General features: G+C 31.6%; 1 protein-coding gene across 4 annotated transcripts in view; it reads left to right on the top strand.

Annotated features, from left to right (window-relative positions):
* Dnai2 (dynein, axonemal, intermediate chain 2) overlaps window positions 1–24,709 on the top strand; it is a 53,021-nt gene that overhangs the window by 9,884 nt on the left and 18,428 nt on the right. For 3 of the 4 annotated variants that reach the window (XM_071894040.1, XM_071894041.1, XM_040727191.2), the window contains 5 exons: window positions 14,276–14,348; window positions 15,903–16,107; window positions 16,607–16,768; window positions 16,824–17,088; window positions 23,356–23,465. In XM_071894040.1, coding sequence (XP_071750141.1) covers window positions 14,299–14,348; window positions 15,903–16,107; window positions 16,607–16,768; window positions 16,824–17,088; window positions 23,356–23,465 — 792 coding nt within the window. In that variant the 5' untranslated portion in view covers window positions 14,276–14,298. Of the gene's footprint in view, window positions 1–14,275; window positions 14,349–15,780; window positions 15,844–15,902; window positions 16,108–16,606; window positions 16,769–16,823; window positions 17,089–23,355; window positions 23,466–24,709 lie in introns of those variants that run through there. The other variant, XM_071894042.1, reaches the window with a different exon arrangement.

Genomic DNA, 24,709 nt, shown 5'->3' with positions numbered 1-24,709 from the left:
ATATGAATTTCAACTCGAAATTTTTCCAATGTAATTATAGATTACTGAAACATATGAAATCCAGATAAAGGAAACTGATACTTTTCATAAGAAAAATTGATTGTATCCGGAAATATTCAAAGTATATATATATATATAAAAGATTATTGTTAAATTATATTTTTTACATTATATAAACGATCTTTGAGTGCTTGCGTGAATCCTTTCAGTGGTTTGCCTTACTACAGCCAATCGCCTCTTCTTCTGACACATTCTGGATCAAAACGAAGTGGAAATCACAGCTCTTTCCTGATATTGTAGTTGTTCTTCAATTCATGGGTCTTTTCCAATGTGAATAATTCATCATGTCGAATGATAATTAAATAATTGACCAAGAAAAGTGATTAGTACTTGTTCCATTAAAATTACTGTCGTGTTTGTTTATTATTTAATTTATTTAGAGTATTACAATGGTAAATATTCGAAACACATTCAAGCATACAACAGTAATGTGTTTTCATAATGATAATATATAAAAAACAACACTAATTAATCAACCTATAAGACATATAACAGATGGACAGAAAAGTTTCGGGCTTAACAAAGATCTCACGGTTGTTTTTTTTGTTGTCAAAATTCTCTTTATCCATCAATATAATCTCCAACTATTGCAACACCATCACTCCAGCACCGCTCAAAGATTTCAATCCCACTTTTATAAAACTCTTTATCCTTTGCCTCGAAATAATCCTCAGTTTCTGCAATAATCTCTTCATTGGAGATAACTTTCTACATTTAAAATAGCATTAGTGCAGGGAAAATCACTTATATTAATTTTATTATGCACGAGTTTCGAAGGTAAATATCACACACCTTGTAAGGGAAGGGGGGCGTCTGCACAATTAACAATCCTTCCATTAAAGAAGATGAAATCCATCGAGTGAGGCACAAAGAGACGATATCCCTTGAACAGAACATGAAGAGATGATCAAAAGACGTGTTACTAGGATATCCAAATTGAAAAATATAAACTACGAGGTAAATGGATAGATGAAGATCCAATTAAATGCAATCCAGGCGGAGGGCAAACTTTTTAAAGGCATTTGACAAATAATGATAATTCAATATATTCAATATTACTAAGGTAAGCGGCAAACTATAGTCTTTATTAGAGAGAGACATGTACAAGAAATGTGAATAAATAATTATGGAAAAAAGAAGAAAGAAAAAAGTAAAATCTACCAAATGTTTTCCTTTTCCAATCTCAAAACAGTAATCTATTTGACCTAACAGCCCACCTTTAATTTTACTATAGTAAATATAGTACATGGACTTTCGATTATCATTCGTGTATTTTCATACTCATAGTCATTGTCAGTCATTGATTCATATATTGATAACATGACCGATAATTTTTCTCCCTACATTTTTGGTGTTGGTAATTTTTCCGCAATACATTTTTGCCACATTAGTATGTTAACGTTTCGAACTTTACTGTTGTATCTCGATCATATTAATTATATTGCTTTGAGAAGAAGAAAAAAAAGAAAATAATGATAAAATAAATAATAAATAAAGAGGAATAGTCAATGAGTTCAAATACTATCTAGAATAGTTGTTTTTCACCTGGGGTTCGGTGAGACACTCTCAGAGGTTTGACTATCCCTTTTATCCACTGACGCGACTGTCGACTGGGGCAACAAACCTTCTGTGTGAGTGTACCGTAACTGCGTTGCATCGCTCAGAGCGGGGGATACCAACCATGAAAAAACAATGGGGTTGCCCTGCTCTGAGATTAAAAAAATCTCTTCTCCGTGTTAGATTACGAATATTTAATTGCTCGGTGAAAATGTGTTACGCAAAATAGATACAGCCCCCATTCGCGTTATTTTTGACGTTGCACTCCGGTTGTCGATAACTGGCTGCAGGTGATCAAGCCATATTGCTAAGCCTTGATATCTGAACTACAAGGAATTTGGTGAGTTCATTAGTACAATATTGATTCACGTGTATAAAGGAACGAGATGGGAGTTAGAGGCCTCAATGCATGATTTGCACCTCCAAGTTGATCAATTCTAGTCTAGCAACGGCAAACTGAAGGAACAGTTCCTTAAGCTACACGAAGGTAAAGAATACAAGAACACAACACTTGTTGAATTCAATGTGAAGAGAGCTAGATTTGATGAAAAGGCTACTCTGCCTGTTTTTGGCTTTGTACCCATCGACAAACTAATCTCCATAGCATCGTACGATTATAAGTTGTCCATATCATCGCAAAGCAGGGCAAAGCACACACTCTTCAGTAAATCGATGGGATTTATCTGTGTTTATATGGTGCTTCCACCATTACGAATATAGGAAGATCTTCATCCTCAAATCCTTTCCCCATAAATAAGTTCCTTCCAAAATATCCGATATCCACGTCCTTTAATTCAGATGAGGAGAGTAAATGTTCCGAACCAAATAAAAGCAAACTAAAATCTGGTGTATTTCTAAAATGGATCATCCATGGAATATCTTTTTTATCAATTCTGACAAGTATTTTTCCAAAAATTTGGAAATAATATTCTCCGGTGAGTTCAGACCAAAGCCACCCATACTCCTTTGACCTTCTAAACGTTGAATGCTTTCCTTGGGAAACATCATTCTACTAATATAATGGAACCCTTTTCAGATTCATGAACTTCCCTTCCAGTCACTCGTCAAGTAATAAATAAACTTTGAGCACACATAGAAATTCCACCAAAATGCCCTCTTGGTGGAGTTCATGTTTTAATCTTTGATCATTATTGCGTGTCTCTCAATTTCGGTTATTTATTCATTCAAATATGTCATGTCCGTGCCATATTTTGTGAACAATATTTCCAACTGTTTGATGGAGTCTAAGAGTGCACATCCTGCCATGGATTTCGAGAAAGAAACCTTCGTACCAATTTTTATCTTCTCCTTGTTGATTTCTAGGCCAGATTTCTTCCTGAACCTCTCATAGAGTCACAAACAATATCCTTCTTTTCAATTTCTTCTTCTAATTCACCCTCTATAGTTATCGTCAGCGTAGAATTGACTACTATTTTTTTTCCCACCAAATTCAATTCCTAACAGTTTATTATTATGTACTTAAAAGTGCCAAGTTAAAAAGATATGAAGATAAAGACTCACCTTGACGAGCACCTCTTTTGAACTTTATTGCTTTGGAGATAACTCCATCCATATATAAGAAAGAGACTACCTTTGAAATGTAACCTCTAACCATGATAAAAATGTCACCGTCAAAATTTGCTTCAATTTGTTTTAGAACAAGTCGATGGCTTATGTTATAAAAGGCTTTACGAAAATCTATTGCGATTATTGCACTAAAAGTACCTCTATTTAGGGCATTTTCAACGTTATGTCAAATATATGCATTTTGGGCATGAATCCAATTTGTTCTTTAGGAATGATGCTGGTTAGAGTAGGCATTATCTTTTGAGTAATTGTACAACTTATTATTTTGTTCACAATTTCAAGTAAAATTATTGGACGCTAGCTTGTTGGATCAGAAGTGGAGCTATCAGGTTTTGGTATGAGTGTAATAATTCCGTGATTTAAGATAGAGGTATAATTCCTGTTTTCATTATTCCCTCTGCTATCAGCAAGGCCAATTGCACTGTTTGGTCACAGAACAGTTTAAAAAAAGACGCCGTAGTCCCACTAAGACCCGGTGACCTATCTTCCCTTAAATGCATTTTGATATATGTACTTCTTGGAATCTATCTCAAAAAAAAAACCACTCCGCTCTTTTACTATTTTCTTTCTCATACCATGTCGTTTTCTTGAGAGTATCTTCCTAAATAACTTCTCAGCTTCTTCCATGCTAATTTTTTCCGAGACATTATTGGAGTGTTTTTATTTTTCAGAAGCTGATACTCTCTTTTCCATAAGATATGAATCTTCACTTATCTGTCCAAGGCGATGTATATATTTTCTAAAAAGAGAGTCTCCGATATTCAAACATGATTTTTTGTGTCAGCTTAATTTGTTGATTATATGATTCCGTGGATTGATGTTGAGTTTCTAATTTTCTAATCTTGCCTTCCCTTTTGATTCTTTCACATTCCATTTATTCTATTGAAATTGTTGCAACTCCATTAAACAAGGACTCAATATGTTTGTTTGCGTTATTTGGATTATTTTTTAGTCTAACTATAGCCTTATCCAATTCTAGGGAAGCCCTCTTTATGAATTTTGTGTTTTTCAATATCTTCTTCAGAAGGACCCATCTCCTTTTTTTCTACTAAGTGAGTGATTTATAGTCTCAACGTCTGTTATTCAATATTTTGATGTTTTTCATTTTTTTGGTCAACTTCCTACTAATAATTATATTATCTATACGCTTTTTTTGTTTTAGTTTACCACGTATCAACAAAGCTGCCCTTATACCAGTATTGAATTGCGTCCAGCATTCCCAAGTCCTCTATCAGAATCTCCAAAACGTTCCTAGATTTTAGATTATATTCTCCTCCATAGTTGATGGAGTTAGAGTCTTTATCAAAAAATAGATTCAAATCCCCGATAATTTTTTATTTTTACGTTCCCAAGATTACTTAGAACTACTGTATCGTAAAATTCCGCTCTGTCTTCAATTGAACCATAAATATTTGGTACAACAATTTTTCCTTCATGGAGTGTAACCTCTATGATCTCAAATGAGCCATAAGTGAAACTATTACCATATAGTCTTCTTGATTGCATGCCAGGTCATTTTCTAATCATAGTCCATGTCCCTCTTTTATTATCAATACAGTGTCCATTGTGTATATATTCTTTTGGGTCACATTTAGTACAATTTTCAAAACATTTAAAATTTTCTTCCTCTATTTTTTGGTCCTACAGGCAAAAAACATCTTCATATTTGCCTTTGCCTCAGTGTAGTCATGTCGTCTTTGATAATTTCTGAGAGATCTTACATTCTGGTAAAAATTACCGAATTTTTGTTTGTTTGTGAGCTGTTAAGATCTCATGCCTTGTTTGAGCTTTGGTATCTTTGTGTTTTGGAATTATTAATGTTCTTTTCTTCAATCTTGTTGTAGACTTGATGAGCTCATAATCTTTCACTCCAGCAACTACCCCCCTTTCATTCTTTTTCTTTTCAAAATATTTTATCTTAAGACACTTTTCTTTCAGGAACATTTTAAAGTTCTATTGCTACTTCTCCATAATTCCATAATTTAAAATATCATATCAAATCTTAGTCCAGCTCAATAAGAATTGGAGCCAGTATTTCCATATTTATACTAATGTCAAATACTTTTCCTTAAAGCATTAAACCAAGTAGCGAAACGCGACAGTTAGCCTGAGGATAAAGAAACGTGCAGCGTTACAATTTTTTCGCAAGATGTCGCTTTTCCTTTTCCTGCCACCGAGCCTCACAAATATAAATTAACTTTCAGTTAAGTTCTTAATGCAATAAAGTTTGAATTACTTGAATTTAAATATAGTAATATGGATGATCATTATCCACGAAATCTCTGAAATTCCCCTTTTTCATTTAGTACCTCAAAGGTTATTGTTTATTATTACTGTTGTAATGCTTTGGACCTCAGGTAATTACATGTTTGAGAATCGCAAAAATTAAATAAGTATATTTATGAACAGCAGCAAGTCACCAAGAGTCCTTATTTCTTCGCCAAATCACGAGACGGCTAAGTATGTCGTCATATATGATTCAAGATGTCAATTTTTTCTCCGAGACAGTAAGTATATTTCCTTATAACGATGGAGGATGCTAGATATTCCCCTCCTTGACCAAGGACTTTCGTGAGGGGAAGATGAAAACCCCCCAACTGAACTCCCATTTATTGAAATGGCCTTTCTGACTCCAAGACTACTACGGCACTAGTTTTCCTAATTTCATAATACGAGAGATTTACCAAAGAATATACTAGTCACTACAATAAAGATATCCACGATATCTTTATAATCAAGCACGCTGAGGTTCTCGAAGAAGAATTACCACTATCAGCATAAGTTTACGGACATATGGGGATATATAATATAGGAGCTTATTTTTGTACCAAAGAAAATAAACTGATATCATACGGCAAGATAATTTGGATCCACAGTGGCCAGTTTTAGCTTTTCTGTTATAGAGAAATCTTGTCATCCTGTATTTCTTGTGCAAATCCATGTATAATATCAATATAACTTTAAACACTTAATATTTCATCTTAATTTTTATTGTTTTCATACTTTGACTTCAAAAAGTAAAAAGACTTCAGGACATGAACCAAAGTAATTCATTAACTTAAAATTTGGTATTCAAATTTTGAATTTAAATTAACTGATATGATTATACTGAATCCAATTATTGAACATCAAATAAAATTATTATATAAACGGTTTATAATAAGCTAAATAAGATTTAAAAGGATGGTGTAAAGTTATTTAAATTTATTGACTTCAGAAATGAGCTTAATGGCTTATGATTTTTTTTTCTTTATACTTTGATAATACAATTTTTAAAAGCTATAATATATTTTAAACTTATTGTTGGCTGTGTTTGATAGTTATTGTATAATAATAAATATACTTTATTTTTGAATTTTTACTATTATTATTCATAACAAGACATAATTACTGCATAGTTTATATTTATGAACAAAAATTGAGCCTCATTTTCAAGCTTAATATCTGAAATTGCTTTTTGAACGAAATTCAAATCCAGTTTTTCCTTCAGTTCAAATAAAGACAAAAGACCATGATCATGGTCTAAAAGAGTTTCAGACAGAGGATCTAAATTATTTGTTCTTTTTCCACGTTGTGCTTCAGGAATTTGACTCATGGTGTACTCAAAGTATCCCTCACATACTACATATTAAGCATATTATACCAGTAACTCGTGATACATTTAATCGTATAATATTTTAATATGCATATTTTCATAATAGATCAAGTAAATACTAAATAGTGATGCATGAGATATCCAAGTTAATACATACTAAATTAAAACAGCATTAGTAGTAAAGTAAAACCACTTAAGAAATAAATTAAAATTGACAAATGTCGATTTATTTATTTATTATCATTGGAGATTGATGAGTTGTAGGTCTTGTATATACTATGCGGTTCTTCATGAGACAATTTTCTCCGATGGCGATACATTTATGATCTGAGTATCTTCCCATAAATAAAGTTCGTCTTCAGTAAGAGATAAGAATAATAAATACACTATGAATGAGAAAGTTAATGAATCTGAAAATCTAACAAAAACTAAAGAGTAATTTTTTTTTTGATACTCATACAATGCGGCTGATTCTTACCACGAACCACTAAACGGTTTGAGGCATACTTGATACTTCAATTTGAGCTCCTCAAAAAGAAAATTAAGAGTTCTCATTAAGGTCCAAGTTAACCCATGATATCTTTCCCCTTATACTCAAAAATCCAATTTCCGTCTTCCGAACCTTATATATTTATATATATATTAAATAGAAATATATGTAACTCTACACAATAAACAATTTTAAACAGAATGAAAGTTGTTCATCATTGATCTATTTGTAGGATGATTGTCAAAATATTTACTGACGATATCAAATCCTTTGATGGTATTCCTTGAAATATTCTATTAAAAATCTTGAGAGAGAAAGTAAAGCAATTATGTCTTCCAAATACTTTTGATCATAATGGCTAATTTCGTTACTTGTCCCTTTGCGAGTTCATCAACCATTCAATTACACTTTGACTTGTATACACTAGAAAGTAATTATTAAGTACCTTCTATATGTACATTAATATTTAAAGAATCAACATAAATTTATCAATCATAATATGAATATAACGATGAAGTGAGGTTAACGATTGAATTCGTTTATTAAAACAATTAAATACACTTTGAATAAGTCCAGGATCTACTTTCATTTCCCTCGTGATTCTACGTAGATAAAAAATTGAGGGAAAAAAAACGAAACAATAGTGAGGTAATAAATGCCTGACTTAATGAAAGAGATAGCCTTTACAAAATTGATGATGTTCCATCAAGAAATGACGAGTAGTGAAGACTACTTAGGGATTTAATTTCCCTGAGAATTTGCTCTTTAAAAAAGGATATAAGAAATGGAAGCTTTTCTGAATTCATGGAAGATGAATTATCCTATAATTGATTGAAAATTGACTTTTGACCACGATGGTTGGAGGGAGAAGCTTCTTTCTGAGATTATACAATGTTTTCCTCCTTGACGTAGGTGTTTGACTTCTTTGTTATTAATTTTGTTTCCTTTATATTTATTAAAGAAAAATAAAGATCGGATTTAAGAACTATTCTTGACAATATTAAGGGAATGTCTAGATCCTCATTTAAATAAATTTAAACGAAAGTATCCTTTTTATTTGGAATTATCAATCATTTGGTAATTACTTCTTTCTGAATTTTTTTAAAACCTTCGTCTAAAGGTTTGGAATTATCTTTTGAAGTTGTTCACTCCTTTCATAATATATTGATGAAGAAGTACTAAATATTACGTGACGATTACTTTGATATGACAATATATAAGAAGGAAGGATTGTAAATATGCAAGGATAAGTATCCTTTTTGCAAGTGTTTCGAGACAAAACTGTATTATTTACTTTCTCTTTTCTTCGAGTATGAGACTCTCGACACTCTTTAACAAAATCTTCTTCATTAAAATGCTTAGATTAAACGATAGAGTAATCTGATGGCTTCTAATTTGATAATCGGTGTACTCGACGAATACATATTTATTTTGAAGGAAATTTATGAAACAATATTTTTTGGGAAAAATCTAAAAACTGTACATTTTCACCTTTATAGTTTCAAGATTAATTTCTTTAATTATGGATTAAATACATATAGCACTAGACAGTAACAAAACTTAGACAATACTAGTACGAACACGCTGTCTGAAAGATAGCCAGTTAAAAATTAAAAAAGATTTTCTTTATATTTAGCTTATATATGTTAAAATTCTAAACTAAAACCATTTGTTATCAACTATAATTAAATAATATGTAAATTTCTATTGTAAAACCTTCTGCATACAACATTTTTTGTTGTTTTAGGTCCATTGCATGTAAATATAATCAAACCTGCACTTTCTTTTGACACTTTTGAAAAATGTGAAAATACTGATTTTGGTAAATATAAGGACATTTTTCAAATTTTTGACTGAGTGATTTATTTATAGTCATTACCATTGATAACTTGCCGTGTTCCTTCTTCAACCATAATGAAGATTGAATGTACATACTAAGATTAACTCGCTCGTCCTCTTTCTAATTCACTTTTTTTAATTCGTATTTAATATACGTTCTCCCTTTTCTGTTGGTACTATAATACGTTTTTTAGATTTTTAATTTTTTGGGTGCATTTTCGAATTGACAGCCCATACCTTAAAAAAATGTTTGAGACACGGGGAATCGATCTTCTTTTATAAAAAAAAATCAACTTCTGAGTGAAAAATCAAACTTGCCTTCTAGAGCCTAGGAATCTGGTTTGATCAGAATTAAACCTATGTAACTCAAAATTCTGAACAACTTTTATTTTATGTCTAAAATCGTTATGTGTCTCCGTTTTTGGATTAAATACATTTTTATCATACTTTTTCTAAATGGGACGTACATCACACACAAACACACACTAAATTATTTTAATACTACGTAGGATGATTAATTGAGAATGGTTGATTTTCATTGAATGAAAAGATGCTATTCATACAAAATAAAATTTCTAACATCCATGATATCAACTTGTTTTGATTAAATGCTTATGAACACAAATTAAATGAATGGAATACAAACTTAGGCTCTGTCTAGACGGTCACGTTTTTATAACGATCCTGCATTTAATTTATTTGTATTTAATCCTCCGATAGTGATTTGATTATATTAGAGGTGTACCGATGTATCAGAATCGGTATCGGTAATCGAAATTTTTTGAATTATCGGAATTGACTCAATACTGTCCACTCCACCGATACCTATGAATACTCAGGGGCGTAGCCCCCCCCCATTTATGGAATTTTTGATTCTTACTAGAAAATTTAATTTTTCATTATTTTTTCCGATAAATAAAATTTTTAAATTTAATTTCTCGAATTTGTTTTTAAAAAAAATTGTAATTTTTGGATTTTTTTTGAAAAAAAATCCCCCCTCCCCCAAATATAATCCTCAGGACACCCTTGATACTTATTTATATAGATTATTTGAGGTCATTTTTGAAGAGAAAATTACGACTACAAATAAATAAAATATCTAGACTAGACGACGTTGTTCAGACAAATTCAAGAAAAGAAAAGAAATAGGAAAAGTACATAGAAAGATCATACAAATTTGCAAGTTTGTACAGGAAATGTGCTTTATAGTAATAATCAAGGTTAATAGAAATAAAAGATTTGACCATCATGTAATCAGGCTTGCTAGAATTTTCAATCTGATGTACTGTACCAATTGTTGTGCAAGACAGTCAGATTTTGACAAGACACACAACCACTCATAGTCTATGACGTAACTATTACTATAATTTCCAATTTAATGTATCCTACCGACTGCTGGGCAAGAAAAACAGATTTCGACAAAACACGCAACCACTCATCTACTATGACGTCAATATTAAAAGCGTAGTGAAAGTCAAACATCAGTTGTAAACACGTTATGGTATAACCTTGTATTTCCATTAATCTTGGTAATAATTAATAAGTAACCACTTTTTAGTACCCCATATTGTAATATATGCCAACCAGAAAAAAATAAAATACTGAGCACGGAGACGAATTAACTTTTTTAAATTTAAATTTATTAACAACTAATTATGATTGATATATTTGTGTTTTTTTTTCCTAGCCGTAATTAATTACAATTTAAAAATTGCAAAAAAGTTATCCCTATTTTAATTTATTTATGAAATTCCTCTCTATATAGTAAAGAATGGGAATTGTGCATAAAGATGTTTTCGAAATCAGCTGAAAATTTGGTATTGGTTACGACGTGTTAAAAAGTTTACACGAGGAGGAAATATGAAGTGATAATGCGCCCATTTTTAAGCATGTGAGGATACAATTGTGTAATATACTTGTTCAAGTTGTAACTTGTAACTTGCAAATTGCTTGCATGAGCTATACCTTGAGTTCAAATGTTTGTAATACAAAAACTGGCTTTAAAAATTAGAAAAATCCAAACGTGTTTTGTATATGCTATTTTTCTTTTTTATTCATTATTAAATAGGTCGTCTTGGTGTTAACTTATCCAACTGAAGTAAGCATTATTACCTATCTTTGGTGTAAATTGCTTCAAAAATCCCACATAAAATAAATAAATATTAACTTAAATATAATTTCAATATTATCACTTACCTATTGCTATTTAAAATGTATAAGGTTCCCATCTCTCTAGTAGTAATTCATTTTCTCTACCCAAAAACATATAACAGGCAGCTGATATTAACCAAATTCTTAATTCAGTAAATCATATTTTTTGCTCTTGTTTCTTCCTTGCACTCTTACAAAAACGTCAACTCTGCCTATACCCTCCTTACTAAGATGAAAATAGTATTATGATGAAAGAAGGCCCGGCCTTTTGGTATTTGCTACCTGGATTTATTTTTTATTTTATGTTCCAAAGCTTTCATAATTATTCTTGAAGATGTGTGAAAGTGGAAAAGTAACTTTAAGGATCTATTGAGGAGTTATTGGGGCAAGTCTTTTTTGACTAGGAGTAGAGTTGAGGATCGGTATCAGAGTAACTCCTGCCAATATCATTTCCAGATGATTGGGGGTTATGGGTTTTGGGGTTTGTGTTCATTTCCTGCATTATTTTTTTTTTAATATACTGATAGATAATATTATTTGGATCTATGCTCCTCGCTACAACCTTGCTATCAAATTCGTCAGAAAGCCATCATTTTTGTGAAAAAATGAGCGTGTCAAAATATAATGTCTTTGTGACAATTTGAAATTAACAATATTCACTGTTTCACTTTTTTTTAAATGTGTTTAAAAGAACCAACAAAAAACTCTGCCAAAAGTTTTGGCAAGGAAAAGCCTTTTAACGACCGTGTCTAAGACATACCAGCTCAAATATGATTAAGGAAAAAACAAAGAGTATTGCAACTGTCTCCGGTCGCTCCTAATATTTTGACATCAGTATTTAAATACATAAATATACTAATTTTAAAAATACAAAGTCGTATTCATTTGGAATGAAGCAAGCCGAATGTGATTTGATACCTATATATATATATATATAGATTTCAGGGAAGGAATATCATTAAATTTTAACGGCTCCAGACTTGAAACGGACTTTTAATTTGGGTGACAATTCATAAGCCTCTTTTTTACACCGAAGAAGGTTAAAAGGAGTAATCAAAAATAATTATCATCAAACTCTTCATAATTGTGAAAAATAATTTGTAATTGTCCTAATAAGGAAATTCCTAATTTGGGATTCATTACTAAACAATCTTACATACCAAGATAAATATAGGATAAATTTTAAATTTTTAGATGTGAAAATAAACCAATTCAAGGCACATTTCAAGAATTAAATCTTTAAAAAAAAGTCATGTCCAACATTTTTTTTCTTTTTTCGAAACCCATTTACTGCAACAAAATCTAAATTCTAATAAGTCCTGAACTGAAGGAAGAAGAAAAATTTGTTCTTTCTGCGAAAACAGTATTGAAACTTCTACTTTTTACTGTATCCCTGTCCTAAAGTAAGGCCATGATAACTGAAGTTGATTGTCTGAAAGGAGCCAATCCAAATTCTCCAAATACTTTCAAAGTAGAAGTGATTCTAAGCCAAATTGAAGAAATGATCAATGCCAGATGTCCTCAAGTTCAGATTCCAATACATTAGAAAACTTGTAAAAAGGGAGCTCAATATTTGGGGAAATTTCGCAGAAAACGGACAACTTTACTTCTTACCTCAGATTTTCAAAATCCCAGAATCAACGAATAGACTTAATAAGTCCAGTTTTAATGACCAATATAATCTTATAGTTTATAAATTAATACCCTTATTTCCCCCTCCCCCCCAAAAAAAAAAAAAAAAAATCTTCTTAAATGGTTATAAAAAAAGCCAAAAAAAAAAAAAACAAACTAGTAATAGGTGAAAACAAATGAATTATATAATTCACAAATCTAAAAATTCCTATCTATTTTATAAAAGGTTTAATTTCATCCGAAAAAAGCTGTAAAATCCCTTAAATTGACGCTTTATTTTGGTCCTTTAAATATTGATAATAGTATTGCTCATTGCAGGAATGGGGGGGTGAAAAATGTTTTATTTTTTAATAAAAGAAATTACATATGCCAAAATCATAAAAAAAATATTTGACTAAGATAAAAAAAAATAGGGATAATTTTCCTCCACAAAATGAGGCAAAACGCATATATAGAGTGGACACCCAAAACTTCGACACGCCAATGTAGCATTACTAAATCTAACAAAAACTGTTTTTGTACCACGCTCTCATGAAATGACAGCTCGGAGCAAAACCAATTTGGGAAGATATATGCAAAAGACTTTTATTTGATATATTTTTTACAAGAAGTAAGGACTTCGGCACGCCAATGAACAGATGGGCAGCTCTAACAATGAAGGCTGTCTCCATGACATACCACGCTCTCATGATCACAGCTCGGAGCAAAACCAATTTTGGAAGAGAGATGCAGCAGACATTTTATCTCTGAGGTAACCTAAACTGCAAAGTCCAGGGGGTTGAAGTCTTGGCTAGAGGAGGGCCACATGGAAGAAGGGTAGAATCAGTCATATTGTTGCTGCATAAGGTTTGGTTCTTCTTGGATGTATGTGGCTGAAATTGACTTGTTGATATTGTAGGGAGTTCAGATGGAGATCCCAACGGTTCTTGTAGCATTTTCAGAACTGCCACAGGCGCTGAGGAAGTTTTAATGCAATACTACTCGAAGTTTTTGATCTGCACTCTGTATATTCTAAGAATTTAGAAGCATTCTAAGCATAAGGAGGTTTTTCCTAAATGAAATATTTTTGGAAAATATATAGAAATCCTTGGTGGTCTGAATAAGTTAAGCATAAAAAATAGTTTTTTTTGTTTTTTCTAGGGGGCTAGGAAGATCTCACAAGGTATGAAAAGAGAAAAATATTAAACCAGGTTGGTAAAAAATAAATGAATACAATATCAGAAATATTGAACTGTAGGTTTAGAAAAAAAAAATCATATTTCTTTTTATTATGTATGTGGAACAGTAGAATCAGTTATATTCATTTAACTGGTTCTACAATGTGAATAATTCAATAATTAATAAAATATGTATTATGATTTCAGAACTATTGGTACCAAAATCTAAGATGGTTGTTAAGAAGAAACGTAATAAATTTGCTTATCATGAGGATAGGAGGTAAAAAAAAAATCTGGTCTTAGTTGAACTTAAGTTAGCTACATTCTTTGAGTATATAAGTGACTACGTATATGAACTTATGATGCATAAGATAGCTTTGTTAGAGCTCGCGGGTCCTGCACCTTTTAAATTCTGTAACACCAGCACCACCAACATTATATTTAATTTGACAGATATCATTTAATTAGATCTTAACCTAAATATATTTAATATATTTTACGAAATTTAGAAGTTTATATATGCAATTGCTCATAAACCTTTAAACGTACAATTTATCATGCTGTTGCATGATAAAATTACCTTCTAAATTATTTTTTAGTGTGTCCTAACATTTTTAAATAGAACTTTCTATCCCACATAATTTAAATTACAACTTGTCGCAAAAAATGCAAAGGCCGTCACCCTCAACTGGTGTTGTATCGGTCCTTATTTATTCGGTCCAGGGACTGTTGTTTTCATTCCAAAATAAGAACAGACACAGAACTACTCTCAACCATACGCCCAATGTTAGTTTCCAAAAAAGGTCATCACATCCAATTCAAGGTTACATTTTCTATGTTTGGAAAAATGTGTGCAAAATTTATGTGTAACATAGAAACGTGAGAAATGGGGGACTTGCAGGGGTGTCCGGACAGGGTGGGCAGGAGGGGCTTTAGTTCCCCACCCAAATTAAGGATTTTTTCTTTTTACTAGAAAATTTAGTACTTGATTTTTTTTTCAAAAAATTTAATATTTTTCTTACTTAATTTAATTTTTCAAATTTTGTTTGCAAAAAAAACAATTTTCTGTAAATAAATATAGATTTTCGAAATTTCTTTCCAAAAAATTTAACATTTGAAATTTTTTTTCAAAAATTTTATACAAGAAATTCAATTTTTGAAATTTTTGGAGTACAGCTGTGATTTTTTTTGATTTTTTCCCCCAATTTTTTTATTTATTCTTAATAGCCTTGGATTTTGAAATTTTTTGTGAATAATTGTTGATTATAGAAAAAAATTTAAATTTTAAAACAAGGTCTTTCTAAAATATTATCCTGCGGACAACCCTGACTTGGTAGACTTCCTTACCTATTGCGTGAGACTTCAGTACCCTAGAATGAAAAAACGGGTAATTAGTTGGAAATAGAACATTAAAATTGTTTAAAAAAACTTAACTACTAAGGGTGCTAATTAGAAGCGCAAAGAATCTTTGTTACAATAGTAAATTGAAAATACACAGCCTGACCCGAAACGGTTGCAAAATGTCAACACGTGCATTACTAATATGATTGTACATATATAAAATTTGATTTTTAAAATGTTTAATTGCAATAAAAATAGGCTAACATAAACAAAAGAAAAAAAAACTTTCTATGTACCTATAGCCAAGAACTTTCTACAACAATAGTTTACCTACCTATTGTATTTATGTAATTTGTTTGATCAATAATTTCCTATCTTATCGGATTTTCCTCTTGAAATACAATGAACTCCAACTTCGATGATGATTTTGATGAGTTTGGAGATTTATTTCCCTTATATTTAACATAATTAATCATGGATTTACTCTTTTTAGTGAGGAGCTTCGGGATAAAGAAATTGAAATCAAATTGGAAATATCAAAAAAAGTGAGTGGACTCAATAAGCCTGTAACTTTCACTGATGAGCCTGCAAAAATCCTGGAGGAAGTTCTACCCAATAATAAACTCACCCATGACTATATTGATCTTGATCCCTTGCATCGTTCTGTTCAGTGTTCGTCGGAAATATCCGAACATTACGTAAGTGAAATTCTAATTATTTTGGGCGTTTGAAGGTAATATCAATTTAATGAGTCAAAATCCCATACATAAAAGCTACAACTCATGTCCGTTATCATGCACGAGATAATCTGTATTAAAACTTCATTAAAAGAGATGCTGGAAGTTCAAGTCAAATCTGGAAGTCGTGACTGTTAATGATATATGCTAAACTGAATATTTTAAAGTCTGTTTGCTCAATTGATTATTAAAAAAAAAAAAAAATACGTTAAATTTTAAGTTAATTTTATAATCTGGTTCAAAAAATTGTGTTTTTTAATTTTACACAGCTTCTTGAAATCAATAAACCTGTTCAAGCTAAGCAATGGCTTGAAAAGTGTTGTGAGAACTCCGCTCCATAAAGCGAATAAAAAACCGTGTTTTTTTTAGTTAAGCTCAGGACTTTTCTGCCCATGTGTTACATTATTCATTATACATATACACACTATTTTAACTTGAAGGTTCATTAACTTTTTCATAGGTGAACACTGAACGTGCTGAATATACAAGTCAAGGAATGAATCATATTGAAGGAGGATGGCCCAAGGATATCAATCCCATGGAAAATGACCAAACTATGAGATTTCGTAAAAAAGTAGAAAAAGACGATAATTACATTCATTCTGTTCTTAATCTTTGTCAGGTATTTAGAGCAGTTAAAAGGTTTATGAGTTTTAAATTACTATTTTTTTAAATAGGCAATGGAATCATGTATTCGTCAGAACACTGCCATTGAAATATATCAAGATTACTTTGAATCAATGGATGAGTCTACAAAATGTGAAAAGCCAAAGGCTCAGAGTGTCCATGTTTTTAGAGATCCGTCTAAAACGATTAAACGACCCATAAGCTCTATATCTTGGCGTCCTGATGGAGGCTCGCGTATAGCAATCGCTTATTGCAATATGGAGTTTCAAGCTACTCATCCGGATACTCCCAAGGAATCATATACTTTTCAAATAGGTCAGTTGATTCAAATAATCTCTAGGATGTTAATGAAATCTGAGTGCAATCCATTTGTAATATCAGCATATATAATGGGAGAACGTAAAAGGGCAGGATGTATTCCCAGGTCTGGTTTTTGCGTGTGTGGGGCCTAGGCCAAAGATAAATGGGCATCCCACTTGAATTTAATTTGGAATTTATTCTGTTAGAAAATTGAATTAAGTTTTTATGGTCCAGGGTAACATTTTTAACAGAATAATGTGCTTTAATAACGATTTTAACAGGGAAAGTGATTATGGTAAATACAAATTAATAACCCTCCACCCTAGTGTAGATTTCATCAATAACAAATGTATAATTCTTATATAAGTAGTGCTGACATAATTGCAGGAAATGTGCATTTCCGCGTAAATTTGGCTCCAGCGTCTTCCACTTTTTAAATTCAAAACTTAAATTTTTAAAAGTTTTTCAAAAGCTCACTATTCTAACTAAATACAATATGGTCTTCATATTTCTGTTAAGATAACCCACTGTTTTAATCTATGTACACAAGTGACATCATAACATAGCATATACATATCTAAAACAAAATAATGATTTTTACGTAAAGCTACATGATATAATTAAAACAAAGAGTATTGAATTGAGTCTTGAATATCGGATTTTGGATTGAGGCACACAATCTCCAACATGATTTGGGACATTTTCCCATAGACGTGTGTCAAAAGATATTTTAAAGATTTCTTGGATTGTGAGTGTGTTTTGTTGATTGCTTTAACACTGAAAAGATAAAAATGACTTATGTAACGCAAAATTTCTTCTTTTGTGACCTTACAAAGGTTTTTTTTGCACCTTTTAGAGGATTTAGCGTTATTATTCCTTTTTTTTTTTTTTTAAATATTTTAAAGAAACCATTTTTTCTCAATCCTCATCGATCAAGACCCAAATATTCGAGTATGGAAAATAATTAACAGTGGTCTATAACTCTAGAATCCCTTTTTTTTTACAATAGTTCAATATACGCATATGTAATAACAATAAAATGAATATTAAACCTGTTACAAGATACATTTTTATTGAAATCTTAACATATACTAAAAACGCATATGAATTATGATATACATAAGAGAGCAATAACAAAAAGCAACAAAGAGAAACAATGCTGCATAATCGACGCTAAATGCACACGCCTGCAATATTTCAAATACGACTCCATTGTTATTTCTCAGATCAAAATATGTTTATGATATACATCAGGGGGCACTATATACAGTACATCCCATGGGAAAACGCAGGCTGGGTTGGGCTCATATTTATCAAAATGGTTGTGGATCAATATTTCAAAAGCATCTTATTTTTTTAACATACCTAATAACTATATCACAAAAATAACTGAGATACATTTTTTTAGGTATAAACTCCAGGATTTCACTGCTAGTCTTTAAAAGTCAAATTAATTATATTGAAAAACAATTTGAATAAACATCTCATAAGGCTTTACAGCTTTATTGAACCCCTTTAATGTCTGGAGCCCCTATTATCTTATGTTTGAGTTTTGAAATCTTGAACTAAATAATACTACGACTATTTGATTATCTTTGATTTTAATTCTTATAAAGGGAAAATTTCAACTTATTTTAGAGTTGTATATTTTGATATAAGAGGAAATAATAACATTTTAATTTTATAACTGATCACATACTTTTCAAAACGTAAAAATAGTTGTTAGATTCTTGGCAACCGTTAATTTTAGAGAAAATTTCAAAAAAAGTTCTCAAGGTATCCTTGAAGGATCAGTGATCAAGTTAAAAGTATATAAAATACTTTGATTTACTTTATCTTTTTTTGGATCTAATTCTTGGAGAACACTGAAGTTCACTTATTTCTGTCTTAATGGATTAAAAATTATCATAGGCCTTTTTGCAGTTGTCAAATTAAAAGCATATTCAAATGGTTATATATTTTAGTTTAAGGGTTATCATTTCATATTGTTATATATGGATGGATAGAGTCTGAATTATTCTGAATGTCTTATTTATACAATATTTGTCCCAGAACATATCAGGTAATTTTTAGATTTTAAAGTTGATCCAGATATACAGGGTGTCCACGATAAATTGGAACTACTTTAAACTTCATCCAGATCCATAATGTGGATATTCGGGGTTAAATCATACTAATATAAAAGGTTTCGTGAAAAATACACTATAACTTCCACCACAATTGTTTTGACAACAAACAATAGTCATCGTGGAACAAGCAAGGAGAGACGTCATCCTCGAATTGGCTCGCGCAGGACACAAGCCCTCTGCTATCTACAAGCTTCTTAACTATCCCAAGACCACGGTGTACCGGGTCTTCAATGTCTGGGAGGTTGAGGGAAAGGTCTGCTGCAAGGCCCACAACATGAGAAGTGACCGAATCCGCAATCCCCGCTTCCTTGAAGGCCTCCAGAAGTCCATCAAGGCTTCGCCGGGGACTTCCTTGTCCAGGTTGGCCAAGAACCGTGGAGTGAGCAAGCAGCTGGTCTCCAAGGCTGTGAATGGCCAAACAACACATCCTCACGGCATTTATGAAGGCCACCAGGCTCACCAACGGTAAGCGTATCCTCAATGACCTGAAGAGCCATGGAGGAAGAATCATCTTCTCCGACGAGAAGAACTGGACTGTCGAATGGAACGTCCAGAATGACAGGTGGATTGCCAAGGAGAGAGAAGAGGTCCCTGCGGTCTTCACCACAACGTTCCCGGCCTCCGTGATGACCCTGAGTGTCATCTGCAGCACCGGTGAGGTGATGCCTCTTTTCTTCTTCAACCCCAAGGAAAGGGTTAACGCGATAACGTACTGCGTAGTCATGGAGGAGTTCGTCATCCCCTGATTGAAGGATACGGCCGCTGGGAGGGATTTCATATTCCAACAAGACTCAGCGCCCGCACACATCGCCATGAGGACCACTAACCTCTTCAACTCCCACGACATCACTTTCTGGGATCGCCAACACCTGGCCCTCCAACTCACCCGACCTCAATCCGTATGATTACTACTCGTAGCGGAAGTTGGAGAGGGAGGTGTGCAAGGTCAGCCACAAGAGCATCGTGGCCCTGAAGGGCTCCATTACGAGGGAGTGGAATGCTCTCGATTCCGCGGAAGTCATCAGGGCATGCAAATCCTTTAGGGGCAGGATGGAGAAGATGGTGGCTGCTGAGGGAGGACATGTTAAATAAATTTATTGTTTAATATCATGTCTAACTTTTTCATATTAACAAATACACTCCAAATTCCATTTTTATCAAGCAGGTTGAATTTTAAGATAGTTCTAATTTATCGTGGACACCCTGTATATAATATTTGTAAGATCTTTGTTTAATATAATGAAAAGATCGATGACGGTTGATCTAGAAAAAAAATAAAAAAATTGGTCTCCTGTTTTATATGAGAACCAAAAAAATCAATCTATAGAGTGAGACAAAAAAAAACATCCCATAAAGTATTAGTCACGGACTGGCCCAAAAAATTGGTCAACAAAAGTCACTTAAGACTAAACGGAAAAAAATTTCGGTGTCGGACCCAGTTTTTACAAAAGTAATAAAAAATATATGTAAAAATAAGTTGAAAAAATAACGATTAAAAAGTAAGCAATGTCCCTTCCTTTAAACAGCTTGTGCTATAATAAGTTTTGTAAACATCAGTATGAGGTGATATATTATTTTTAAGGGTAACAAAGAAAAAAAATACACTTTAAAAAATGTACTTTAATCTAATAATAAACCACATGTTTCACAATTAAATATATCTTTAAAAGATGCATTTAGATATTCTCCATAAAAAGTTATCAGTTCTTTTCACATCATTACACTAAACGTTACCATTTTAGGAACATGATTTTTTAAGACTATATCTTTTTTCCCTTTTGTTAGAAAAAAATCATTATTGTATCTAATCGCTTTATTAATACTTAGAAAATACATCAATATTAATAAATAATTTTAAAATATACATTATGGTGCTGCTATGTTTGCATGAAGATGACAATAAATTAAGTAGTATTCAAAAGCATTTCCCAAAATGTTTAATAATTTATAAATTTGGAACTTGTTAGAGAAAACATTTGAATCTTTTGTTCACAAAATTGGAACGTCGGACATTTATGGTACTGAAAGTTACTTAATACATTAGAACAAAAGACATTTTCATCTTTGTTAGTATCATTATTTTGAAATATTAATTGGTCGTCAGACAATGGATAAGTCGAAAAGTAAAAATTACAAGATTTCGCTTCTTGAATAGTGACGTAGATAATGTTGAGATCAATTTATTTGATGATTGTGATACTTTCTCCTTTATGTGACCCAAATATTAGTGACAAAGAAAACAATGAGGATATGTTGGATTAAGATTTTAATGTTGATGAAGTTACTGGTAAGATTGAGGGCCATACTTACTTGCTGAATGACGAAGATGAAATGTTGTTCAGACTGGAACTCGCTGTCTAATAAAAGATGACCTAAGTGCCAACCCCATCAGATATTATAATGCAGCATACAAATCAAGATACTCATTACATTTTTTAGCTTTATTTTAATCCAGAGATGGTAAACTATATCACAGAAAAAACAAATCTTTATGCAAGAAGGGACAAGATTGAGGAAAAATTTCTGGTAGATGAAGAAGAAATGATTTATTTATATTAAAGAATTATTGGTCTAATTCACATCAGTGGCTATCACCGTTTGCCTACACAGAAATAACTTTTGGTCAACAAAGCCTTCTTTACAAGTTCTAATATTCCCTCGAACAATGAGTAGAATGAGATTCAAGACTCTAAAGAAATTTCTTCACGTGGAGGATAATAAGAACTTGTCGTCTTCAAAAGTATATAAAATTGAGACTTTGTTAGAAATGCTTTAAAAAAAAGTGACAGGAATTTGGGATTTTTGATGAATTTCTAAGTATAGATGAATCTATGGTACCTTATATAAGTTTGCATGGTGTAAGGCAATTCATACAAAACAAACTTATAAAATTCGGGCATAAATTATGGATGATGTGTGGAGCAACTGATATCCCTTTAATTTTGAAATTTATTGTGGAAAGGATAAAGCAGGTCCTTTAGGTTTTTATGTTGTTAACAAAATGATACAACCATCATCTCATGTACTATTTTTCGACAATTTATTTGGTAGTCATCAAATTCTAACCGATTTATCAGAGACTGCTGTACTATAAGGAATAATCGTACTGGCCATTTTCCTTTGAAGACGATTAAGGAAATTCAAAAAGAAGTGAGAATAAACTATGATTATCGATCAGATGGAAAAACTATTATACTAAAATATACTGTGACTGTCGGAAGCAACTATTGTGGAGTATCCCCTTCACACAAGGTTGAACGAAGGTCAAGCATGAATTAAAAAAGTATTAACCTCATTTCGTCCATATGTACAATAGAGGTATGGGAGGGCGTGGACTTATGTGATCGTCTCTTATCCAGCTATCGAGCTCGAAAGTGGTGATAAAATGTATTTGCACATTCACTAAATTTATCAGTGGTTGCTGCGCACTGATTTTACAACCAAGTGAATTCATCTATCTGCATGAATCACCATGCTTTCACAATAAACATTGCTGAAACACTAGTTAAGCACCAAAATCGAAGAACTTGCAAGGGTGGAAAATCAGCTCATCCACCAATATTTGTAAGATGTGAGGAAGTCAATCCCCATTTGCTATTATGGAAGCAAGGATAATGTATTATCTGTATGAAACAGAAAAGAATTATGTGCCAAAAATGCGAAAAACGTCTCCATAAGACTCTGTGTATGAAAGAATACTATACAAAGAAACAAAATTATGTATTTTTGTGTTATTTTCAGGATAATTTATGACTATTTTTTGTAAATACTATTATTTATAAGAATATAAAAGGAAGTATAGTTAATAAATTTTTGTCTTAGCATCAGTACCTGGGAGAGTCCAACGTTTTCATTTTGGGAACAAACAAAATTCCGATGTCAGGAAATATTTTTTGACAAATATTTAATCATTCATTCTATTGTGACTGAAATAAACTAATTTGTACATTTTGAAAGAAAAAAATCCATTATTTATATCAGCCGACACTAAAGGGTTAACTATAAAAATGAAGAATAACTTTAGATAATCCAATCTGTTCAATCAAAGTAGATGTTCATACTCTGTAAATACAATAAATTTGTTATCAAAAGAATTTAAAATGCATCAAACAAGTATTTTTTTAATAAATCAATCTTTATTGTTTTTTTACAGAGGACCCAACACATCCAGAGACAACCATACATACTCCAAGCTATCTAGTTAACCTAGAATATAACCCTAAAGATTTGAACATCCTTGCTGGTGGATGCTACAATGGACAGGTCAGTACTTTATCTTAAAGTATAGTATTAGCTTTAAGGTGTCATTTCACCGCATACACTATAATTATTCTGAATATCTTATGTATACAGTATTTGTTCTAGAACCTTTCAGATACTTTTTAGAATTTCAAAGCGATTCAGATATTTATAATCTTCGTAAGATCTTTGTTTAGTATAATAAAAAGATCAATGAAGGTTGATCTAAAAAAAAAAAAGTAATTTGGTCTCTCTTAATATATGAGGCCAAAAATATCGGTCCAATATGTGAGACCATAAAATTTACGTACATGGTCATAGACCACAAATAAAGTTTAATTTATACAATACTAGAGCAAAGGATTACCCGGCGTTGCTCGAGCCAAGGAGGGGCAGGAAATCACATTGAAAATCTCTTGTAACCTTATTACAGTATTATTATAATTATAAATATAACACAATAAATATTGTGTTAAAACTTTAAACACCATACCAACATAAATGCATTTAAAAAATTGTCTAGATGAGAAGTCCATTTTTATTTATTTCAAAAAATTCCCAAATCGAAATTCGCGAAGAAAATTACTAAAATCTTTTTTGTACTAATTTTGTAAAAAAGAAGTTGTAAATTTATTGGAATTATAAAGAGCGACGATTTCTTATCCAAGTTACATATCTGAATTGTTTATTTTGTCTTTACTCTAAGCATTTTAATGAAGATGATTTTACTAATGAGAGTCAAGAGTATGTTCAAGACTCTATTACTCGAATGAAATACAAAATAATCCCTCTCCCTCCTTGACTTGAGCAACGCGGGGTAATCCTCTGATAGAATTGTATAAATTAAACTTTATTTGTGGTCTAATTCTTATAAAGGGAAAATATACCACTCTAAAATAAGTTGAAATTTTCCCTTTATAAGAATTAAAATCAAAGATCATCACATAGTAGTAGTATAATTTAGTTCATGATTTCAAAACCCAAACATAAGATAATAGGGACTCCAGACATTAAAGGGGTTCAATAAAGCTGGTAAGCCTTATGAGATGTTTATTTAAATTGTTTTTCAATTGTAAAGACAAAATAATTAGATGGCTTCCACGTTGATGGTCCATGAATTCTTCAAATCCATAATTCTCTTCAACTTTAACTAAAAAATTATGAAATAATATTTTTAGGGAAGGACTTTTTTATTATTTGACCAAACACATCATGGAACACAGCACTTTTGCACCATTTTAACTCCAAGATATAATTCTGTAATATAA

The sequence above is a fragment of the Lepeophtheirus salmonis genome, chromosome 1 (assembly GCF_016086655.4).
Source record: "Lepeophtheirus salmonis chromosome 1, UVic_Lsal_1.4, whole genome shotgun sequence".
In the NCBI taxonomy this organism is placed as follows: Eukaryota; Metazoa; Arthropoda; class Copepoda; order Siphonostomatoida; family Caligidae; genus Lepeophtheirus; species Lepeophtheirus salmonis.
The sequence above is the reverse complement of the archived record's forward strand: the minus strand, read 5'-3'. Positions and strand labels throughout refer to the sequence as shown.